Source organism: Anopheles cruzii, chromosome 3, assembly GCF_943734635.1.
Source record: "Anopheles cruzii chromosome 3, idAnoCruzAS_RS32_06, whole genome shotgun sequence".
In the NCBI taxonomy this organism is placed as follows: Eukaryota; Metazoa; Arthropoda; class Insecta; order Diptera; family Culicidae; genus Anopheles; species Anopheles cruzii.
This window is the reverse complement of record NC_069145.1, coordinates 37,743,318-37,767,201: the sequence shown is the minus strand read 5'-3', so window position 1 is coordinate 37,767,201 and position 23,884 is coordinate 37,743,318. Positions and strand designations below refer to the sequence as shown.

The 23,884-nt window shown below is 45.2% G+C and overlaps 2 protein-coding genes across 3 annotated transcripts; one reads left to right on the top strand and one right to left on the bottom strand.

Moving 5' to 3' along the window:
• The first annotated feature begins 17,354 nt into the window (after positions 1–17,354).
• Positions 17,355–20,768, top strand: LOC128271444 (carcinine transporter-like). Of its 2 annotated transcripts, XM_053008981.1 has the most exons (4): positions 17,355–17,495; positions 17,623–17,869; positions 18,108–18,380; positions 18,442–20,768. In XM_053008981.1, the coding sequence occupies exons 2-4, from the start codon at positions 17,661–17,663 to the stop codon at positions 19,652–19,654; spliced, it is 1,695 nt and encodes a 564-aa protein (XP_052864941.1). In that variant the 5' UTR covers positions 17,355–17,495; positions 17,623–17,660; the 3' UTR covers positions 19,655–20,768. The 2 variants fall into 2 exon arrangements, with proteins under 2 accessions (XP_052864941.1, XP_052864940.1); XM_053008980.1 differs by having other exon boundaries at positions 17,355–17,869.
• Positions 20,769–21,587: 819 nt separating this feature from the next.
• Positions 21,588–23,172, bottom strand: LOC128272143 (farnesol dehydrogenase). The gene is made up of 4 exons (XM_053009892.1): positions 22,853–23,172; positions 22,528–22,790; positions 22,325–22,462; positions 21,588–22,083 (listed from the first exon to the last, which is right to left on the bottom strand). The coding sequence occupies exons 1-4, from the start codon at positions 23,148–23,150 to the stop codon at positions 22,024–22,026; spliced, it is 759 nt and encodes a 252-aa protein (XP_052865852.1). The 5' UTR covers positions 23,151–23,172; the 3' UTR covers positions 21,588–22,023.
• Positions 23,173–23,884: the final 712 nt, after the last annotated feature.

Genomic DNA, 23,884 nt, shown 5'->3' with positions numbered 1-23,884 from the left:
ATCACGGAACGTGCACCAGCGTATCGGCTCCAAAAAGGAGCATCACGGGCAAATAAAATTAAGATGTAACATGAAGACCATCGTCAACACCGGGGCCCCCGGACTGGTGGTTCGGGCCTCCAAGAAAACCCGCGTCTTCCGGAACCTTTTTCCCGTAGGTGCGACGAGCGCACGAGAACCGATAATTTATTGTTAGTTCATAAATCAAACCTTGCCACCGCCGCTCGTTGGCTTTCCTAACCCGCCCAAGCAGCACTCGGCAGTGGACTCGGTGTCCTGTTCCACCAGCTCGGTGGAGTTGGAAAATTCATTTCATCCATTTTTCATTTTCACTTTCGATTGTCGAATTGTTACGGCAGCCCCGTGCTGCAGCCGATTTCGGGCCAGCATTTGGCAAAATGCATTGTTACTCCAGTTTTTAAGTTTAAAAATTAAAATGTTTTATTTTCGCTCTGCAGTAATTCATCATTTTACAAAAACTAGTGTCGGAATAAGGCAGAGAGTGTCGGAATGTGGCGGAATGTTTTTTAGAATTTTACAGAAGTTTCACATGAATTACACCAGGAAAGAGTTAAAATTTAAGGTCTAAGGTGTGGCCTGTGGTAGTTGTACTACTGTGGCCATATAGTGAAGTCGCTTTTAGCTCGAGAAATCTTTCTGTTTTCTTCTAAATCTATGTCATTTATGACCATTATTACCATTAAATCATTACCTTTAAAATAATCTCTACCCTATGCAATACATCTATGTATACTTTTGTTACCATTTTTTAAAGGGTCTGCAAAATTATTTCTAGGAATGGTCTGCACTGTAACAGTGACTGTAAAAACTTTAAAAGAATTGACTCTAAAAGTATTCCAAGCGATGGAAAAATATCACGAAAAAATTTAACCAAGAATTTCCAATTTCCATTGTTTGACATGTTGAGGAGTTGGCCGGTTGCAAAAAATTCACAATGCATCAAAACACTTTAATCGAAGTCCACGATAGCCGACGATGGTTCCCGTTATGTTTTGGCCTCACTAGTATAAGGTTATGATAACAACTTTTTGTGTTCGTCGATTACCAAAAGCTAACATAATAAAATACACACCATTGTTTTTCTCTTCGTCACGCAGTGACTAGATTTTAGGCCTATTAGTTTTCTAATTCATAACCCAATCCCAACTGCTGACAGCTGCTAATCAATAAAAGAGGAGCCCCAAACCGGTGGTTGCCAAAACTGTGGCACCCTAGCTGTAGATTAATTTCAATATCCTCCAGCAGCACAGTGAATGTAGTTTCCGGCAAAAGTTGCTATTTTACCAGCGCCGAGCCAGCCAACCCGGAACTGCTCCGGCCCCCCGGTCCGGACACCCGAAGCCCTGAATCTACTACGAAGTGCGTAAACACTGGAAGCAAAGTGGTTTGAAGCGGTTTTACCCTTTTCCAGCCGTCCCGGGGCGGGATGATCACCTTTCGAGACGTGGAAGGACCCTTGGCAGAGCGCTTGCCCGAACGGTGCCCGAGCAGAACTTGTTCAGGATGGACGGTGCCACAGAAAAGAACAGGTTTCCGATTTACGATTCCAAACGGAGCCTCCGTGGTTTTCTTTGTGGTTTAACCCTTTCCGGCCGGCCCGGGAAAGTAACCTTTCCGGTTTCATGCCGTGCCACAGAGGTATAAAATATTGAGTAAAAGGCGCACCAGAGGATGTTGCCGAGCAGCATCCGGGATTCATAGAATTCAGCCGTATCCGTGCCCGTGCACAATCGATTTGTTTCTAATCGATCTGAGGTTTTCCAGCTTCCGGCCCGAGCCGGATCGTTTGCCCTTCGACCGTTTTATTATTTTCCACCAACACAAACCGAAAGACACACACACACACGCAGCGACTGCACGTTGGAAAATGAGCGACAGAAGTCGGAACAGCTTGGGGTTGCTCCGTAGCTTTAGGTTAGTTTCGGCTTTTGATAAATTATAACTTCCGTTTTGTGACAGTCAAAAGTTGAGCCATCCTTGATGGGCCCGAAAGAGCCTGCAGCTCCGCTTGCTGCCGCCAACATCGAAGGTTGTACGGAAGTATCAATGTTTTTTCGTGGTCGTACAGCAAACATGAAGTATGCATCAGAAAGCGTAGATGAATCGGATCGCTTCCCACCTGTTGGACGGCGGCTTCGGTAGTCCAGTAAGCAAGAACAGTACTCTGACTTTTATGACTCTACTCCGTTTGTCAATCAATTATGCACGACACATCAGCAATTTGCTTCTGAATCCTTCGTGTCCATCTATCGAGCTGTGCGGTATCAGCACGCTGGTATGCCGTTCGTGTACGTCAAGAGAGACAGACCATGCATGCATAAAGTTTGTTTGACGCAGCTAATTCAATTTTCCAATTGAATTCCTGTAAAAAGTTTCCTCTCCGGGTGTCGGTAAGCTGTCCTCTGAGTTTGGATGCAATGCGAGTTCTCGTAAGACATTTCACCCAACCATCACCTCGAACCATGTTTGCTTGCCTCAATTCGGCTAATGTACGGTTGGCACGGTCTTATTGAGTTTAATCTTTTCCCCGTTAATGATACTCAAAATAAATTAGCACGCCTCCCTCAGCAATGGCAGTACGAGCGGCGGTTTACACAACAGTAATAAAAAAAGGTGAAAATGTTGAACCAACTTCATGTGACATTCCAGTTCTCGGTTTCCTTTGGAACGCCATTCACACACAAGCGAGGAAACGGGTTTCGGTGGAAATTTGTTTTCCCTGCCAGGACTATTTGACTAGTGGTGGTGCGTAAAAAAAAACCTGCCGCGAAACGTGTGCGAATTCCACCGAAACTCGTTCGATTCCGCCCTTTTTCTAATGGCACGCTACGCCAAAAACCTGATTGTCATACTAATACTCGTCGTCGTCTCGCAGTAATGCGGCCAGGGTGAGCCAACAATCTTCCGTCTGCGTCAGCTTCTCGGCGACCCACGCAGTACGGGACACCTGCGCGATTGACGGCCGCGAAGATGAATAACTAATTGCAGGATGCTCTCAGAATTGCCCAGCCAAACCGTGTCTGGAATTCAAGTTCCATTCGGTGACACGCACTTGAGAACCGCGTCAAATTTCTCGTTCAGACAGCGCGCCTGTTTTCTCACTCTTTTCGCCTGGTTAAGTCGTCACTTCTGTGTCTGGCGCCGCTTGTCAGCACATTTCCCCTTTGGCCGACGGCAAGCAGATCTTCTCCCAAGCCATTCAGCGGATTGCACGATTTGATAATCAATACTACTGACATAACACTTCGGTCGACTTCGGTGCTCGTTAGCCGGCGGCTTCAAGGAGCGCACTGGCACTCTGTGTATTAAATTATCGTCGTCCATTTTGCTCTATCGCTCAAAGGAACCGCTTGAACTAACTTTCAACAACTGTATCAAAATGCGATACAAATGGTCGTTCCGGGGGGGAGTCGTGCTTAGGTGCTTGGCTGACGAGACGGAAGTTTACAGAAGTTTGGTCCAAATCAGGCACAGGATCCTGTCCTCAGGTACCGCAGCGCCCGGATAGCGTGCCACGGAAGGGATATTGTTTATGTATTCAAATCACGCTCCAAGACAGCGCCAGCAGAAGGAAGCTCCAGGACGATGCCAGGTCCACGTCTTAGGCGCCGCGGAACGATACCACCCTAAGCGTGGCCACGGCCGTTCGGATCAGACCCACGGACCTACCTTTGTGACAGCATCAAATAAAATGCCAACAAAACCCACACACACACAGAACTACAAAAACACAATGTTCTCTCGGCATGTGGCGCACGCAGCCATTTGTACGCTGTCGTCCCGTTGGCCGTGGACAAGTATCGATGATGGAGGAAAAAAACTCAGTGGAATTGGCGCCAACAGTTGATGGCGCCACCCGTACGACCCGTAGGTACATCAACCAATAAATTGTCCATGCACCCGACACCGCAACTGACAAGCACCGAACAAACCGAACCGGCGAGAGGCCAGTCATCTTCCGGTGGCAGTAAATCATGGAGCGCGAATCATAAATTATTAACTGTTTGAAATTTATTGTGTTGTGTAATGATGGGCATAAACAGTTAGAAGGGCACAGTGCCGGGACACCGGGATGCTCAAGGGCTCTAGTTGGGAAATAAAAATTAACCCAACCCATGCCTTTGATTGTGCATCATCATCAAGGAAATTGGAGAAGGATGGAATGAAGTTGTCGTGAGCTGTGTGAAAATCGATTCCACTCGCACATCGTAAATCGGAAATATTATCTCAAAGTTGCTTGACCAAAATAGTCAGAATGTCCTTCGTGGTTGATACGCTGACCACTTGATTAAAATCTATGGAGTTTTGGAGACGTTTGATAAATGTCTAAACCAATTCAACCGACCGTTGCTATGACCACGAAGCACACGCATCAACACTGAAACCACGTAGCTGGCAATCCACATCTCCACATCGCCAGTTTAGTTTGTTCTGGGAAAAACGATCCTTCCAACGTTGCCCGTAACTTTAACAAGCCGATTAGAGAAAGGGAATCCGAGAATCGAGCATCCAATGTTTTACGGCACACGCTCGCCCGTTACAAACCCCCTTATGCTGAAGGTGCTGACGGTTCAACGCAACGTACTGACGATCTAGCAAATCGAATTTTCCATTGACGTATTCCCACTCATCGGCTGCATCATGAGCTTGCCAGTGGGCAGACAAAAGCAATGTTAACGAAAGTCGGGCGTCGTTATTTTTTCCTGACCCAAACAGAGCCTGATCGCCAAAAACTTTTCCTTTCGACCGAACTGGTGGGCCCTTCGTTGCACTTTGCCGAGTGTACGGAAAAGCGCAACGACCCGGCGAGTGTCCGACGACGAGGCAGAACTTTGCCTCCCGTCCCAAAAACAGCTTACAAATCAAATTATTCATCAGCCAGCAAAAAAAAGAACCCAGCCCACGCAGCTCTGGTCCATCTCAAAATTCGCTGTAGTTGAGCTTTCCCTTGCTCCCTGCTTCGGAGTTCATCGATGGACGGTGAAAAGCATAGCGATGAGCGACGTAAACTTTCGACCAGTCGACACTTTGCGCAGTTCGTCAGCTACCGGTTTAAGTGAATCTACAAGTTTTATATAAATTAAAGCGAACTAAAGCAAGTGGGTGAAGCGTCAGTCCCATTCAGAAAACGGAGACGGTTTTCGGTGCTCGCGGAGGAATGTTATCATAAGTTGGCATCGTGTGATGAGCAACTTACAGATCTGGAGAACGAGAGGTACTTAAAGAGAAAATTATAGCTGTTTAATTTTCAAACATTTTTTCCATACCCGAAACGATGTTTTTGATTCAATTTTCGATTAGATATGCTCCCGTAGAAAAGAGATTGAAAGCACACCGACTACCGAAACCAACCGAAACGGTGTGGAGTGTTGAAAACATGAAAATGATCATTAACTTTGAGGGGCAAAGTTTCCCGTTCAGGTGACTGCCTATTTCATTGGATAGTCAAATGTGCGGCTCCTTTCCGGGCCAGATCGGGCTATGCATATAATATTCGGTCAAATTCGAAATTTCGTAACCTAACTCTTGTAGTGTGCTTGAAAATTATAATGGAAAAAGTTTGCTAGAAGCAGTTGAATGTTGTACACGTTTTTTGTTTATCCACCAGCCAGCGGAAAGTTGCCACAAAAACAGGCTACGTCCTCCATAAATCTTACTTGAGCAATCCGAATCAAACCGATGTCTCCCGGGACCTCTAATTGGATTATCACATATTCACGAATTTCGGACAGCAAAGAGTAAATTACTCCAAATTTCGTCATTCAACTTTGTTCCGGTTGCACGGCGTGGGTCCGCACTCCCGAGGGAGACCCGCACGGTCCCGACGCGTTTGCCGCTATTTATGCGCACACAAGGTCCACCGCAATCCGTTTGACTACGAAGGACACTCCGGGCGTGTGTGCGCCGGATTCGGTGTTCCTAATGAAACGATTAATTGCGTCATCACTGCGCCGTCGGGAGTCGCCGGTGACGCGATGGCCGGAAGGACGGGAAGTAGCTGTCCGAAAGCATTGCCATGCTTCTTTAGCAAATCCGCTGGGAGTAACCGCACAGTCTCACATTTCATGGCCCATCGGCCAACCGGGGTTTGCGTTGAGTGTGATACACTCGGACAGCGGTTTGGTTTTGGCCAGCGGGTGACAGGAGCAGCCCGTAGGATTCGTAGCTCCGAAAATGTGACATCATGTGTCAGCGGTGCACATCTGGACCGGTCATGTATGAATTTATGGGCACCTCTACCGCGCGCCGCCGACCTGCGAGGGTAATGCTACTGAAATTATTCTTTTCACTTATGGCAAAAAAAAACCTCCCAAAACCAGTCCGAACATTCAAACGAATGTGGTAGGGAGTGTGCGCAGGAAAAGGACACCATCAGTGGGTAGGATAGGTCCTGGTCTCGTGTCGACAAATGGGTTCGTAAATAGGTTTAATGTGCGTCGGCTGCAACACACAAGGGGAGAGACGGTCGACGGTGAATGGGACCAGTAGGACGCTTCTTTATTGCTAACAACAATTGATAGATTGAGTTACAGTAGAAAAGGTAATCACCATAATATTCGCTGTGGATAAAACGCGGAGAGCCACTGGCCGAGTGTCAAATCATCTGGTTCATATAGTTCCTGTTGTGAAATTCAAAAAGAAAAGAATCCTGTCGTAGGTTTAGCTTATGCTTTGGAGTTTAAAATTAGATTTTAAACGAATTTTTGTTCGACTATTACCGTTGAAATATAATGCCGATTTACTATTTCCGTAGCTGATTTGTCGGTAATGGTGGAAAAATCCTTATAAAGGATAAATGCTACTGTTAAAGCTGATCTTGAGACACCGACCAGCACCGGTACTTTCCATTTCATAAGCGCACTTATTTACAAAACATCATTAAAGCAACATACAATCAGCTTCAATCCGGTGGCCAAATAGGTGAGCTTGGATCTGTAAAGCCCTCGTAACAGTGCCACTCAATGGCTGGCTTATCTTGGGGTCCTTCAACGAGCCGCCGTTCGCGGTTGTCGGAAGTGAGAATCGAAGCACCGAGTCGTTGCATTGAAATCCGAAAAAAGTACAACCCTTGAAGAAGTTGCGAAGAGCACTAGGAGTAGAAAAGTGCAACCATTAGTGGCCATCCTGCGCCAGTGGCCACTTGCTGACTTGCTGCCCACCGTCGAGTTCGTCGAAAACTTTGATGTCGGCGGTCCCGTTCCGGCAACAACTCATCCCTTGGGCGGACCCAGGACGACTTCCGATTCCGGAGCACTTCAATGCTTTGGTCAGTCAACGGTTAATCCTTGCTTTACCCATTCAGCCAGCTCGTTGACAATTTTACAATCGTTTTGTTCAATATTTTCCCATTTCCTTGGCGTCCTCTTGCAGACTCTTCGGTTTGGCTGGCTCCTGCGGACCGTTTCAGCCCTTTCATTCATGTAATTGCTTCTAATTAACAAGTTCACGGCTGCTGTTTGAGAAAAAAAACCGAGAGAACACAACTTATTTCACCAAGAGCGGGCACCTTGGGACGCGTTCGCGATTCCAAAGTGGTCATTACGGTGCCAGACGGTGGGCGTCGTGAAGTGGACGGTGGACTGCTCGATAGCGCGCCCAGAATCTGCGCTGTCCCGTCTTGATGGACGACCGGTCTCGGCAACCGGTGCCGGGGATCAAAGAAACGGACACCGATCCCTTTTTGCATCGGTCGGACAAGGCACTAATTATTCGCTATTCAGCTGGAAAATAAAATGAAGTCCGGTCCACTTGGCGGCAACTCTCCTGGCGAGCTCTCTCTCTCTCTCTTCAGCTGCCATCCGCACTGTCCGCACTCATTCACTTAACGTCCGGACCCTTGGCGGCGGAACGGCGCAGGTTACGGTAGCCCGGAACAATTGTCCGTCGTTCGCCAAACTCTAAAAGGTGAAGAAAAATGCCAGAAATCACTCACTGCAAATGACGCTCTACGCTGAAAGGGGGCCGGACCCCTATCGCCCGGCGTGAATGAATAATTTTGCAGTTTGTTTCGAATTTTATATGCAACATGGCCACCGGCACCAAGACAAGTGGCCCTCTGGCTGATGGCTACTACATTTAATGTGCTCTGTGCGTGAAATATTGTGAAACGTCGCCGCACGGTAATGCGTCGCGATTGCATTTAACTCGGAGCGAGCAGGAACCGATAGGTTCGGGAATAAGTTTCTTACCATGCCCGGGACAGAGTCTACTAGAGAGATGGTTTTAACTCTGAATTGGACACCAAACAATACCATCTCTTTAAATTTGGTTCATTTTAAGAAACAGAAACATCAAAGCATATATAACACTAACTATATCTTCCAAATTAATATCCGAGAAATAAAATGAATAAAACACAAAATTTTATCACGAACTAAATTTTAGGAGGAATTTAGCTACGCAAGAGTGTTAACTAACGCATAAAACACTCATTCATGCGCAAGTCACTCAACATTTCTAATAAAAAATTAACGTTCGTGTGTAGTACACAGTAAGTGATGTCAAAACGATACGAACAACAAAACAAGCGACTAGTGTTCTCATGTAAATGGCTCCAAAATGGCATTGAGAGTTCGCTGCCGTGGCCGCGTTCGTCCGCTCGCTGGCCGAGGACAACAATAACGACGATGGAAATAGATATCGCCCGGATATCATATGGAGTAGAAATGCCCTCACGGTGACTGCAAATCCAAGCCCCAAAAAAAGGAACGGTATTTTATGAATTTTAAATGACCAAAAAGCGTGAAATTGAATTTTGAATTTTATGAAATATACACCGCGAGTCCCGGTCTACGGATGGCACGTATTCGGCCGCCCATGCAAACAGGAGCGCCGTTGTTTGCGAAGTTTTGCAGGATGAGAAAATTGGAAATTTTTTCAGCCCTCGCTGGCCGAGTTTAACGCTTTTTCACCTATCCTAAGTCATCCCGGTTGGCACGATATTGAAATACAAATTTGGTGTTCGGACTAGGGTAACAAGCTAGAAATATTCTCTAATGTTGAAATACTAAGCACTAGTAACTTGATGAAATTTACTTTCACTTCATTGAAACTGTAACATTTCAAATTAGTCTGTCAATCAGAATAACCTCATCATCGCCATACGAGGCGGATATATAAAAAAAAAACCTTTAAAATTAGCATAGACAATTTAGAAACCAATTTCAGTCTAGCGAACAACATTTGTTCGCATATTTTATAATACACGTATATTCTTTTTACAACGTCACGTAATGGTAGTTTGATTCAGTTTTTCAAATCTCAATCAACCCTTCAAAAGCAAAAGTGACATCAACTAACTATAGCCTTTATAAATCACATAGCTTACGAAAGTGGCTACTGCTACATATCAGCTTCAATAAAATTCATTAGTCAATACTCAAAACATATTAGATTAGTTCACTGTTTATTCTATTAGCGTGGAATGCGGATGCTTTCTTAAGCAACAAAAGTCGAAAGTAACGCAGTAAACTTTGCATTGCACTTCATTTCGCTACTTACCACGAAACTACACCAAAATGGAGTTATTCAGTGTAAATGGACTTCTACTATCGTACGGACCCGTGACGCAAAACTGGCTTGCCAATGGGGCAAGAAGTCAAGGGCGTTTCTGACAGTTTTGTGGCAGAAGTGAAAACTGGTTGCTGCGGAAAGATAACAATAAAGGAACCGAGGTCGTTTTCTTACTATCTCTGCTGCGGAATGCCGCCAGTACACTTGGACCCGATCAACAACCGGGGCCTCCATTCAACCGTGGCATGGCCTCGAGGGAGGAAGTGGAAAAGTTAAAAGATTTTAATGCTAGTTTCATAGTTTCGCTTCCCGCTACAAAATTCCGGCTGGCGATGCACCGATGGCCAGTGGCTCTGTTGGTTGCTTGCACCCAACCTGCGTTATGCTGCTTGTTTCTGGCCGTTCGCGGCCTTACAGCCAACAACATGCCAGCATCGAATACAGCACTCCCCGGAAGCAGTTTTCTTTTTTAATCGCACAAAGCAGAGGGGGATGTAATTTATTTAAATTCATAATGAGTTTCGAGTTAATTTATTATTTAAGAAGCTGAAAGTTTCCGGAACTGGGAGTCTATGCACCAACTTGCACGGTCCTGAGCCCGGAGCGTAGGGAAGCGCATGGAACCACAAGATACGCAACCTCGGTCTCCGAAACTGAGTTGGTATCTTATAGCTGGACCAGCCTATACTCAATACTTTGCGGAGTCACAATGGCCAGTGGTTACATTATTAACGATACATCGTTGTTTATGTTCATCAACCTGTATATTGAGCTCTTTATGTTTCTTGTTTTATTATGCAGTAAAAGAATTTGATCATGTTTTGCTGCTATGCTGTTCAAATATACTATTTAAGTTAATGGTATAATGTAGTAGTTTGTGAAGATCATACACTCAAGAGCCAATGGAGGCGCCTGGTTGATCTCTTCTCGTTGTTGCTTTTCTAAAAGTAATTTTGTCCAGTTCATCCATTTATCAATCTGAGCAAAACTTATCAACATACAACGAAGCATTTAACACTTATCTTCACATCATGTCGAGCCAAATATGTTCGACTACTGCTTGTCGATAGCGAATTGGTTCTTGACCGTCGGCTCGTATCCTTGAGTTACGTCAACTTCCACACTATTTAATTGGCACGGTAGCATTCGCTCTTGTACACCCAGTTCAGTGTCTGACTCCACTGAGAAACCGGAGCATAATTGTGTTGCACGACTTGGAATTCAATTTCATGCATGATCCACTTCTCCATAATGCCTAATTTAATTCAAGATCCTCTCTGGGGATCCGTTACCTTACGTTCGCCGTCTCTAATCGCACTCACATGCATATCGATTTCCGGCAAGTTCAACAACGGTGACCTATATCAACAAACTGCTTCCAAGCAGTATCGGCCCGATGCAGATACAGTTCGAAGGCTAACCTCTATCAAACATGGAATGTGATTAAATATATTTCTAATTGAGGTGAGGATGTGAGAAAGAACCACTAGCCTTCCGGACAGTTCTCTTCGTGGCAATCCGATAAGCACTGATTGCACCTTTGCTCCATCAGCAACCTGGACCGAGGAACAGCTGGACCACGAATTGGGCGCTGCTGTCAAACACACAAAAGGTGTCAAACAATCGCACAATCGAGACACCGTGCTTCGTTACGAAAGCAAGGATAAAAGTTGTCTCAGCCAAACAATGAAATCAACACTCAATTGTAGCCCCCGGTTCGCTCTAACTAACGATGTAAACAGGTGGAGGGAAAAGCGCTGACGATAGGATCTCATCGAACCACCAAAGTTCTTTCCGGAGCTCTAGCTTCGACCCAGGAACCGACGCAACACAGCAGCTGTCATCCTTCTAGCTCGGCGCGCCTTTACTGCCGCTACTGGTTTGGTTTCCGCCAGTTGACAATGGTTTCGAGTTGTGGTTATTTGTCACGTAATTTATCTGACACCCGTGGTTTTTGGGAAAAGACGATGCTGCAATCTAAACAGCACCGGATTATGCGTCCGTGAGCAATTCGTCTCATCACACGAAGCATAATTATTGAAGAAAGCTACTCATCCAATAATTATTAATGTTGTGACGTTTGTTAATTTTCGTCGCCAGTCAATTATTCTACAATGCAACACTTACGAATTGCATTGCAAGAAACACTATGAATGAACTCATTGTAAGTTCTTCAGGAAACTATTAGTTCATAGTTAATTTATGAAGTATAGCTACCTTCGCTCTTCGATCTTCACTTTGTCCAGCGCTGATGGAGACGCATGGTTGATTATCTTTCGCATCAGCGCTCTTTCGCAAATAATGTTTGCTGTCGTTCTACATTATCAGTTTTAGAAAAGAGCGCAAATTATTTCTAGAAGACAATAATCATTGCTGGAAGCAAATAGTAATTTTCACGACTACGCACAACCCGTAAGTAAATCCCTACGACTGATCAACTACAAAACCAATACAATTCGGGTATGTCGGTAGAATAGTTCTTCCAGACATTGCACTTCGTTCGGGTGGCTTGTGCCCATGATTTGTTTATTTTTCTAAGACGCATGCACTACTGGTTAGTGTTTTTAATCCCTGTCGTTAACCTCGCTTTCCAGCAGAACTCCGTCAGCATAGTGGTATCGCGCCGAGTAGTGCAGAGTCTAGAGTAGAAGATCTTGGGCAGGGAAATAAAATCCGACATGAAATGCCCTACACGATGCGCAATTAAGTACGTGTACGCGTCATTATGACCATCAGACGCAAGCCAGACACTTCCAGCGGGCAAGAGCAGTTAATGACACAACTTCAAACCGGCGCATCGCTCTGCCGCGGTACGGAGAAGAAAGCGCTTTCAGCACTCGTGGAAAGTGGATATCGCGTCTAGTAATGTCTGGCACGGTGGCGCACACGGATCTCAGGGCTCCCACGTCATTACTTGCTGGTAATCAGCGTGAAAATAATAAATATAACAAACGCAACATCGTCTACACGGTGCGCTTTCTCTCGGTGCGTACTTAAAATAAGTGGACCGTCTGACTGATGGCTGAATTAGGACGCCGTGTTGTGGTGTGTTTTTCCGGTCGCACGCAACTATAATAATTTGTACACCTTCAGAGTAACTTCACACGTCATTATTCGAAGTTCTGAGTGCTGCGTAACATCCCGTTTTTTCCGGACCGTTTGTCCGTGCCGTAGCGGCGAATGCTTCAAAGTAATGAGTAATTGAAACAATGTCTGCTGATCATTACAGACATCGAGACCCGAGAGAGTCTGGTTGGGACAAACCCTGCGGCTATCGTTACTTCGCAAAAGCAGCAGACTAGCTCGAGAATTAAGGCCCATCACCGATAGAATCCGGCATGGTTTCCGGCCAACTGGCAAACTCAGAATCTTCTATTGCTTTCCTCCAACCGTAAGCAGCTTCAATATTCCAACTGGAGCGTCTTCGCAACAGCTGAATTGACGCGCAACAGCCATACCTTTCGGCGGATTCATTTGGCGAATTCGGAAGCTCTAGCAGCAAAAAAACGAAAACGCCGAAGAAATTCTGCTGCGGCGCCCAAAAAAAAAACGCCCTAAAACCCGCTGCCTCTTCATTCGGAAGTGCCCGGTGCGGACGAAGATAATTTGAAACATCAGACGAAAATACGGCCCATCCTGGCTGTCCTGTGCTTCTTTTAAAAAACGAACGCGCCCGTCTGCCACGAGCAGCTCGTTTGTCTTTTTATGTAGTCACCGACAAGACAGGAGATAAGGGATAAGGCATTCGCGACGCCTTTGTAGTTACCAGTAATCTCGAGGCCGTATCTGCGGGTGTGAAGACGTGAACGCAGCCAGATGCGCCGTGCTGCTTCGAGCGGAAAGGACCTGTGTGGGTTGTACCTTCCGCCATTTGTTTTTCTATATTTTTTTTCGGCACATACCAAAACCAACCAACTGGTTAGAGACGGCACAAACAAACATGCTTCGCTCCCTGCGACTGTCCAGGGAGTGAGACAGACGCGGAAGCACACAATGTCCTTCGAGTGGAGGGTTCTGTAGGGTGCAGGGACATTACGACCAAAGGGCCTAGGATCCCAACTAGCGGCCGCGCCCGCGAGGGCATACGGGACAAGTTTAGCAGAATTTTTAATTACTTTTACACCCAAATCAAGTTACGACGACTACAAAGCACTACCACGGACGGCGGGCACGGACACCGTGACAGTAACGGCGGACCCCGACCTGTGTGTGCTTGCTGCCGGCGGTTATCCTTGCGCATCCGGGCTCTTTATGATGTACCGTAGGTTTGCATCACGAATCGCTCGGAAAGACGCAGGGGCCTGCGGCATGTGAGCCCAGCTTGTAGGCCGTTTTTATTGCGGAAGATCCTCGCTCGCAGGCCGAAGAGAGTCTAATTCCTGTGATTAGGACAAGGTCGGGTACGGGAAGGGACCGTAAAAATTAAGCAAAAGTACCAGCCGGGAGACTGGGGACTACAACAATCGGAAGCCGGGGAGGCGGATTTGTTTTTCTTCTCAATAAAAACACAACGCCCAACACACATTAGGCCTCAACCGGTCGGTCCCGGTATCCTGAGTTCCCTTTTTTTTCTATTTGTTGCTGCAGAATTACTTCTGTTTAGCATAATCCGATTTATCTAATCTGAAAACATCGTTCCAGAGCCGACCGAGCCCGCACCCGGTTCCGCTGGGGGTGATCCGTGTTGGGATAAAAATTGAAAGCATAAAAGCTCAATTCTGAGCTGACCTTCATGGTTTTACATTCACGAAAACATAGTACTGCATACGCATTCGGGAGGGTGGCGGTAGCATTTCGGACGGTTAATGACAAGTTACGTCGCCCTGATTGCCGGCAACCCGACTGCAGACTATTCTAGGAAAGTTATAGGCAAAACTTTTACCCTAACGGACAGGTTTGGGCGCATAGTTTACGGCGGGGCAGGACGAAGGAATCTGTCAGCATGTACAATTAACTTTGTTTTTATTATACTTTAAAACCCCGAAGGCGAACGACCGAAGAGAGCAAATTGCAAGAGCAATACCATTGCGACACGTACCGGGGATACTATTTTAACCCTAACATTCCGGAAACGCTGGCGTTCCGTCGGTGAGCTGGATGCGAAGAAAGCTCTTCTCGGTGTTAGATTCGCAGCACTCGTATGTGCCACTGTGTGACGCGACCTGGTGGTGCTCTGGGTGTCACATGTCACCACGTGACCGTTCGTTGTTGGCTACGGGCTACGAGCGGTCAGGCCCGGTCTCCGGTCGCCCGGTCCCGGTCGGAACTCGCTGTCCGTCGGAATAAAGTTTAAGCAGTCGACGACGGGAAACTTTCTTACGATTTCAGCATCGGCCCGGGTGCCGGGTGGTGCATTCGGTGGTGCATGAACTTCCGCCCAGGCTTCCGCTGTCGGTGTGATTTTAACCACCTCGCTCTCGCGGCAAGCGGATCGAAAGATTAAAAGTAAAATTTATTGGCTTTCTTTTTTATCGCACCACCGTAAGTTTCTGGCAGCCCCCCACCCCAGCCCGTTAGCCGGTGGTGTAGTGCCATTTTGTAGTGTAACATAATGAAGCGAATCGTTGAAAGGGGTCGTTTTCGGCTGGCCGGTGCCGAATATTCGGTGGCGGAACGAAACCATTCACCGAGGTGCCGTTGAAAGTTTTGGCACATTCAAATGCAAATTTTCTTTCCCGAATGAATGTGATGGTTTACTTTTCTACCTTCTTTTTGGGTGGACCGAGCTCCTTTTACATCGCTTGTATCGCGATTGTAACTTTTTTTGTGTTGTTCTTTTTTTTAAAGAGGTGATTGAAAACTCGGAAGCGTTACTCTCAGACAATTCTCAGTAGAAAGGAAAGACGGTAGGAAAGGAGGGAGTGTTTTCGTTTTAATTAAATGAAATTGGATTTTTGTAACCTATTGCAATTCGCTGAACATGTTTTCCGTAATACCTCAAAAACGCAATCTAAAACGCATCTCTAATCTAACTCAACATTGAAACAATTCTGTAATATGATTAATTAAATTTCTGTACAATGAATGCTCTTAAAACTAGCTTTCCCATACTATCGAAGTTTGCTTTTAGCTGTGAGTTTGGTCTAAGAGTTGAGAACTGAACTGTTAAAAAGATGGTTGTACCTGCCGATTGGGACTTCCCAGTTTAGCGGTTCATTCATCATTACCTTGTTTTGACATCAGGTAGATGAGTACGGGTCGCAAAAAATTTTAATCAGTTTGCAAACGGCCGTTGAAAGGGTTAGACCATGCCAACTTTTGTGCCCGAAAATTATGTTTTGCGGGGATTATTATTTTTCTGCTCCTTTTGAAGAAAACTGCTTCGGAATAGCACCAAATGCTTGTCGGGACTTGTGTTTGGAAGATCGCAGGGCTTAAAGTAGTTTAAAAAATTCCAAAATGGCGATTTTGACTTAACAAAAAAAAGCAGCGATGGAATCCAAAACCCGAACTTTCTGATGGGACAGAAAGGTGTGGTGTTTCAGAAGCTCCTAAAACCTGATGAAAACGTTAATTCCAATCGCTACCGACAACAAATGATCCATTTGAACCATGCATTGATCGAAAAACGACCAAAAGCCGTTTCTGTTTTCGCAAATGGAGGCGCCTGGTACCTCGTGAAGTGAAGGTGAAAAGGGCCCAAAAAACAAAACATCAGAAAACTATCGAATCATTTGGATGGGAGCTGCTATCCCTCCCCGCGTTATTCACCAGACTTGGCTCGTTCCGAATATCATTCTTTTTCATCGATGGGACATGTATTGGCTGAGCAGCCCTTCGTTTTTCTACGAGGAACTCGAAATGGGATGACTAATTAGTTTACTTAAAAAGTGGAAGAATTCTTTCGTCTAGGAATCCATTATTTAGCAGAGAGATAGGAGAAATGTCTAGCTAGCGATGGCACATACTTTGAACAAAACAGAAAATCGCATCAAAATTTTATAAACGTTTTTTTGTGTATTAAAAACAGTTCAGTTCTCAACTCTTAGAGCTAGTAAAAGATTTATCGAACCTACTTTATGATAATATGATACAATGGTATGAGAAATACGAATATTATAAAAAACGATTCTCTTTCTCTTTCGATCGAATCGCTGCGCTTGTCCTTGACAATCATTCTTTGCAAGATCGGTTATTTTCATTCTCGAGAGCCAAACACTCCACAAACCATGTGGACCACTTCTATCAGTATGAGTGTGAGCCAACAGATGGCAGCTACTACTTCTACTAATCGCAGGGAAACATTGTCTGTTGAACCCTAATGAATCAAATGTGGAAAACATATTACGAGAGAGGAGTACAAGACGAATATGCAACGATACACTTTTAAGTTTGTCTCGGATTCAAACAGCAAACCAAATGATCAAGAGCCGTCTTTTCTGTCCAAACTCCCAGCTCCTTGTGTTTCCCTTTCTTAAAATACCATTTGTTTGAAACATAGCTAAAAGATTCATTCGTTCTCTCCCTTGGGCCAACTTGCTTAGCTAACGGTTGTGTGCTTCAATTTTTCATTTATCTCTTCTAAACACACCCCCGGACTCAAACAGTGTTCCACATTAAACCGAATCTTAAACAACCGAGGGATAATGTAAACAAAACCAATACAACGCCACCAAACGAATGGTTGCTCAAAACACTGAACGCGAACCGCATTAAAATACACTCGCCACGCCTTGGTGCATTGTGGGAAGACACAACTACATTCACATCCATTGACCGTAGTCGGTGCACTCTTTGGGTTCGAACACTGTTGTCGAGAGTGCATGATGAGACTACACACGCGAGGTCGGGTGAGCGAACCCATGCGCAGCTGCGCAGCTGTTCGCCCCACTTATCATTATCGCGCCAAGACGGCGCTAAGCCTAGTCGTGAATGAGTTGATTGTGTGTGATAAGGTTGATGACAGGCTACGATAAAACGTAGAAGCAGTGCTCCTTATCGTGGTCGAGTGATATCAGACGGTGGTGCCTTGTGCAACTAATTGAAACTGTCTCTCTAATGTGTGCTTCTATCTCTCGGTCGGGCTAGTCACTCGGCCGTCACCGTCAACACCCGTCGTTGCGACCAAAATGTCATCACAAACCGCAGACGATGGCGCGGGATCCGATGCTGCGTTCGATCGGATTATGGAATCCATCGGAAATGATGGCCCCTTCCAGAGACGGTACAACATCATCTTCAACGTGGTGGCGGTTCTTTTTTTTGCGATGATCGTCGTTAATATACTGCTCATACTGGCTGTGCCGGAACATAGGTGCAGCGTTCCACCCCTGGCCGCGAAGCAGCGTAATCTGACTACGGGCGATGAACAGTGGAAGGATATGATTTATCCAAAGTACGTACGTAATTACTCCTAAAAATATCGTCCACATTTTCGATCACCATCGAGCCGCTTTCTTTTAATACAGCACTGATTTCAGTATGCTAAGTCTATGCAATAATACAAGCGTAGCACTTCTTGTCTATCTATAATGTACTATCAGCAAGTAAATTCATAGACTTCTTTATAAAAAAAACTTCCCGTGTCGCTGTCTTTCTGCCCCCTTCTGACTGATTTTATTGGTTCGTTTCAGAGAGTACAACAGCCGAGGGGAGTTTGTGCACAGTGCGTGCCTCATGTTCAACGTGTCCTGGGATGATGATCTCAGCGCGGGCAACGTTTCGGCTGTCCCATCCACGATGTCCTGTATATATGGGTTCGAGTACGATCGTTCCTACTACGATCGCACACCGGTCACGGAGCAAAACTGGGTGTGCGAGAACGAACTCCAAGGGACGAATGTTTTTGCCTTCGTTCGCGTGTCGGAAGTTTGCGGGACCTTTATTCTCGGCCAACTCGGTGATCGGTTAGTTTGGTTTGGACTTGGTAGTAGACAGGCACTCAAATGGTCCTCTTCCTTCTTCCAGCATCGGCCGACTTCCTGTGTACTTGTTCGGCATTCTGACCGCCGTTGTCGGGCGAGTGTTTGCCGCTTGGAGTGCCTCGCACTACTGGCTTTTCGCGTTGCTCGCCTTCATCGGAAGCTTCTCGACCAACACGTCCTTTCAGTCGCCGTTGATCATTTTAATGGAAATCTCGAAGGATGCCAACCGTGCCTCGTTGTCGCTCTGGCAGCTGATCGGCTGGACAAGCGGAATCTGCATCGCGCCGCTCGTTCTCTGGGCGATGCGTGACTGGTTTTGGTTCATGATCGTAACATCTGCTCCGTGCGTTCTCTTCTATTGCTTTCCCCAGTACAGCATCGAGTCACCGCGCTGGCTAGCCAGCCAGGGCCGATATCGTGAATGTCTCGCGCAGTTACACAAAATTGCCACCATCAACCATCGTCCACTCGACCTAACCGAGGCAGATCTGAAAGCCATGATGCCAAAGCGGAAGATCGACAAAACCTACGGTATTGCGTCACTGTTCGGCGGCTGGCACATGACGAAGTTGACCACGCTGCTGCTGCTAAGCTGGATCTGTAATACGATTCCGACGCTCACGCTTTTCCTGATGAGCTTGCAAATGGGGGGCAATCCGTTCTTGAACAACTTCTGGCAAGGTGCGGTAGAGCTGCCCGCTTATCTGGTCGGTCAAATTAGCTGCGATCGGATCGGCCGTCGATTCACCAACAGTGGCGCATTTCTGGGCGCTACTATCGCCTGTGTTCCGATAGTACTACTCATACACCACCCAGGCACAGAGATGTATGTGACGGTGCTGTCCATCGTGATGAAGTTTTTCGTTTGCATCACGTATTTCGCGCTATATTTGCAATCTGTGGAAATGTATCCGACTCCACTGCGCCAAACGGGCACCTCGTTCGGTATCATAATTTCCAACGTGTTTGGAGCCCTCGGACCTTACATAGTGTTTCTCGGCACCAACTACGACATCCGGTTGCCGTTCGTCGTTATGGGTCTCATTGGTCTGGTGGGAGCCGCCAGTTCCGTGTTCCTGCCCGAAACGCTGCACCAAAAACTACCTGAAACGCTGGATGAAGGTCGCCGCTTTGGGCAGAAGCAACGTTTCTGGACGATCCCAAAGCAACCGGCTGGGGACCAGCACCACCAGTCAGCTTCATCCCAGCAGCAAGAACTACAGAAACTCAATAAACCACCGACCACCGACAGCTGACGGCGTGGCTCACTAGGCGAACCATTTTGCTGTTCATTCCTGCGCTGGAATTCCGGTACGGATCCTGTGTCAAACCGCGCACTAAATTTGTGAGAAAAATTGTATTGTTTTTTAAAATAATTTTCAACTAACCGAACCATACAACAGTTGTCCACCACCGGGTTAGCCGGGAAGGAAAAAGAACGAAATGTGCCCTTTGGTGGATCTGAACAAAACGGAAAACACAGTCCACTCCACAACGCGGCGCACGATGAGATGAAGACGCCCCCGGAATGCTTTTCAAGTCCCATCGGTCGCGCAACGGTTCGTGTTGGGGATTTTCGCCTCTCCGCAAAAGACCGCCAACATCCGGGCCACGCCGAAACTGGGAGAACAGAAAGACTTTGCATAATTTACATTCCACGCAAGCGTTACCGAAAAAAAAAATCGGCCATCCGCACTCCTTCTGCTCGCGGTAGGTTGCACAGGAAGTGCGATTTGGAAAATGTGAATCCTCCTAGTGTCCCCTTCGGTACCCATCAGCCACGGTAAAGAGAATGTTGCTCTGAGCAGAAAGTGGCCTGCTTTTGCGCGAAGGTAACACGAAATGCTAACGGCGCGGTGGATAATAACCAACACGTGGCAGGACTAAACTGCCCCGGCACCGGCAGCCGGCAGTAAGAACAAACGAACGGGGACCAGCACCGGAAACATTTGCCCACAATATACTGTGACATCTGGAGATCGCAATAAAGCGAAGCAAATGGAAAATAAATAAAACCAAAATGGCGGAGCAGCTTTGCTCTTGTTTGTGCAGTACAATGCGTTTATCCGGTGCTCATCCACCGCTCGCCCCGATGTAGTCACTTCGTAAATACCCGCGAAGTGGTAACATTCTATCTTTGATCATACATCATGAACATCGTTGCATCTTTTAGGAATGCGAGATACTAGCACTGCTATTCACAGTAAGTTGCATAAATTGTGTTTGTACATTGTGTATGTTTACACATGTACAAGCCTTCTTCACTGCAAAGTGCATTAAAATCCCGGAAAGTTCTATGTCTCTTGACCTGTTTAAAACAAAACATAAAAGATGGTCTACAAATTGTGAGCATTGGGAAACAGTGGCGACGCAAGCAATTGTTAAGATAAACTACAAGTTAAGTTAAGTTAAATGAAGTTCATCCGTTAAATGTATGTGAGAATAAAATAATTCCACCAGCCTAAAACAACATAGACATTCTCATGTCTAGCCTAAAGTCCACCGATTCTAGTACATCAAAGCCCAGTCAGAATCTAATTGAAATGCTACTCTATCGTGGTCCAGTCTATCCGTTACCATTTGCGAAAACCAGTGGATGGGTTTTACAGCCTCTTTTCCGGATCTTCGATACCATGCCCAAAACACATTAACGGTGAAGGCTATGTACGGAAAAATGCAGTGCATTCCAATGGCACAAGCTCACTGCATTCGCCCATTCCCATAATTCGTCTAATAACATACATATCTTCATTCTGCCCCATAAAATCCTTCCCGAAAACCATCTGATTCTGCGGTGGGTGCCGTGCCACGACAGAGTGAACACTCCAGGAAAAGAGGAACCATTACTTCCGGTTGTTTTGCGGTGTTTTTCGCGAGTGAGTGGAATTGCCACCAGCGCGAAGCTTACAGAAGGTGTGGGGCATTGGGGCATCTTATTCGACGCTGCATCGGTGCTTCACCTTCAATGTTGTTTGGAAAAATGTGTTTGTTTTACGTAGATCTAGCATACACCCAAAAATGTTTTACCCCTTGTGCTTCCATGCTTTTAAACGGTGCGGGTTCCAAAATGCATTTTTGATATGTTATACTACCTAGTAGAGGCAAGAGTTATGTCTGGCTATGCGACACCTGCTTATGACGGTATCTTAATTTATTAGACCAATAGATTTCAAGAAGATGTATCCGGATGTCACACATTTTTTTCGAACTGACTTTTTTTTCTGCACAATTCGCAAGAAACATTCGGAGCATTTTTCTTTCATTGCAATTTGCCTTCTTCTAAGACGAAGTACACGCCCAATAAATGATGCACAAACATAGAAGTGAATTGCCCTTTCACCTTTGCACAAATCGGCTAAACGAGCATAAATTAGTGTGCACTTCTCTCTGCTGATTCATCTACCACACGAAAACGGTTTTATCCGTTCTATTGACGCTTAATTTATTGCTCCTAATTAGTTGCACCGGAATCCACATTGACCCTGTTCCAGCTTAGTGCAACAAAACGGTGGCAGTTTATGTTTGATGGCTGAATTCCAGGAAGGTGGCGCATTTATTGCAAGCGCACAGGATTAGAACGGATAACGAATGAAGGCAAAAAATGTCATTTGACATGGAGAACTGATTATTTTCTCTCATTCTGATCGGCTTTCGACAGTTTCGATGTCACGGTTATTTCGTCGATCTACAAATGTAAAACAAATTTTAATTAAAGCAATGTATAACGCGGTAGAGAAACCGGTTTACAATTATTTCAATCGCAAACCGCAGGCAAATGAAACATGATATGACCATTGATCGTAACGGACAGATCAAGTTTTAGCTTCGCTTCGGTGAACTGAAATTCATTAACCTTGACGGATGGATGGATCATTGGTTTTTTTATTTTACAGAATAAAGAAAAAAAATTATGCTCATGTACTCACTCTAACATCTGGAGGCGTTTGCAGACTGTACATAATGCTTGAAGTGACGTCCTCAACTTGCAGCTTCGGCAGACGTTCCGCTAATTGCGAATCAAAAACCTTAATCATATCCGTCTCAACCATGCCTGGGTGAACACTCTGCAGAGAAAAAAAATATTACCATAGACACGAATCCGTCACTTGTTCACAATAGAAGCCTGTACCGTCACTTTAATGGGCAATTTGAAGAAGTTGAGCTCTTGGCGCAACACTTCGGCCAGACCGACCAATCCGTACTTTGATGCCGGATAGACGCCAAAAAGCGGCACAGATACGTCCGGTACCCGATGGCCTAGAATGCTGTTTACCAAAACAATGTGACCGCTCGTTTGCCTTTCTTTCATATCCTTGATCGCTTCACGCACGAAAATGCACGTAGCCAGAAGGTTCACGTTGAAGGTGTCGCGAAAATCGGCCGTTTCACTCTCTGCAATTGTTACAGCAATCAATGAGCAGTCACACACTTTCGCTGAAGCAGCTGATACTTACGCGTAATGAAGCTGTACCGGAATATGCCTGCATTATTTATCAGTACATCGATTCCTCCAAACTCACGACGAATCCATCCCAAGGTTTCCATGATTTCGGGCTCACTGCTAACGTCACACTTTTTGGCATAGATTTTCCCTGAACCCACCACCTTAGTCGATAGCAGCGCTATTAGTTCCGCCCGACGAGCAATCCCAACAACGATCAAGCCACTGTTGGCGCAAGCAAGGGCGACATCCTGTCCGATGCCGGAACTGGCTCCCGTAACTAAAGCTACTTTTCCTTGCCACTTTTCCATCACACTGTAAAACCTTTCACGATCGACGATCGACTGATTGAATACGCGATCAGTTCTGCAGCCTTTATTAGAAATTTCAACGTTCGTTTCAAATTACAACGAGTTGTTCCGCGGAACAGGGTGACAAAAAATGTTTCATTGCACCACATTTTTCAGTCCACATTGAAAGAAATAGTTAGTTTGAAAATATACCTAACTAATAAGAAAAGCGTTTAATTTTACTTAAAATAATATATATAGATTTTAATATGATTAAAAATAATATGAATAAGTTAAGGATGAGTAATATATATATATTAGATTATATTATAATAATTAATATAATATATATTATTAGGGGAGGGGTAATAGATTTTAATATTATAATATTTTATTTTATTTTAATATTTAACTAAAGCTACTTTTCCTTGCCACTTTTCCATCGCATAATATAATATTAAAATCTATTACCCCTCCCCTAAATATATTAAAATAACATAAAAATTAATAATTAATAATAATTAATGAATTAATAGATTTAATATATAATATAATAGATTTAATATAATATATAATATAATATAATAGATTTTAATATGATTTAATAGATTTTAATATGATTTAATAGATTTAATTTAATTTATTTTAATTTTAATTATTTTATATAAGTTGTCATCACACATACACCTTTTTAAATTACCATGGCGGCAGGAAGTTTAAACATTTTCGAAACCAAGAAATTTGATTTTCCAAAT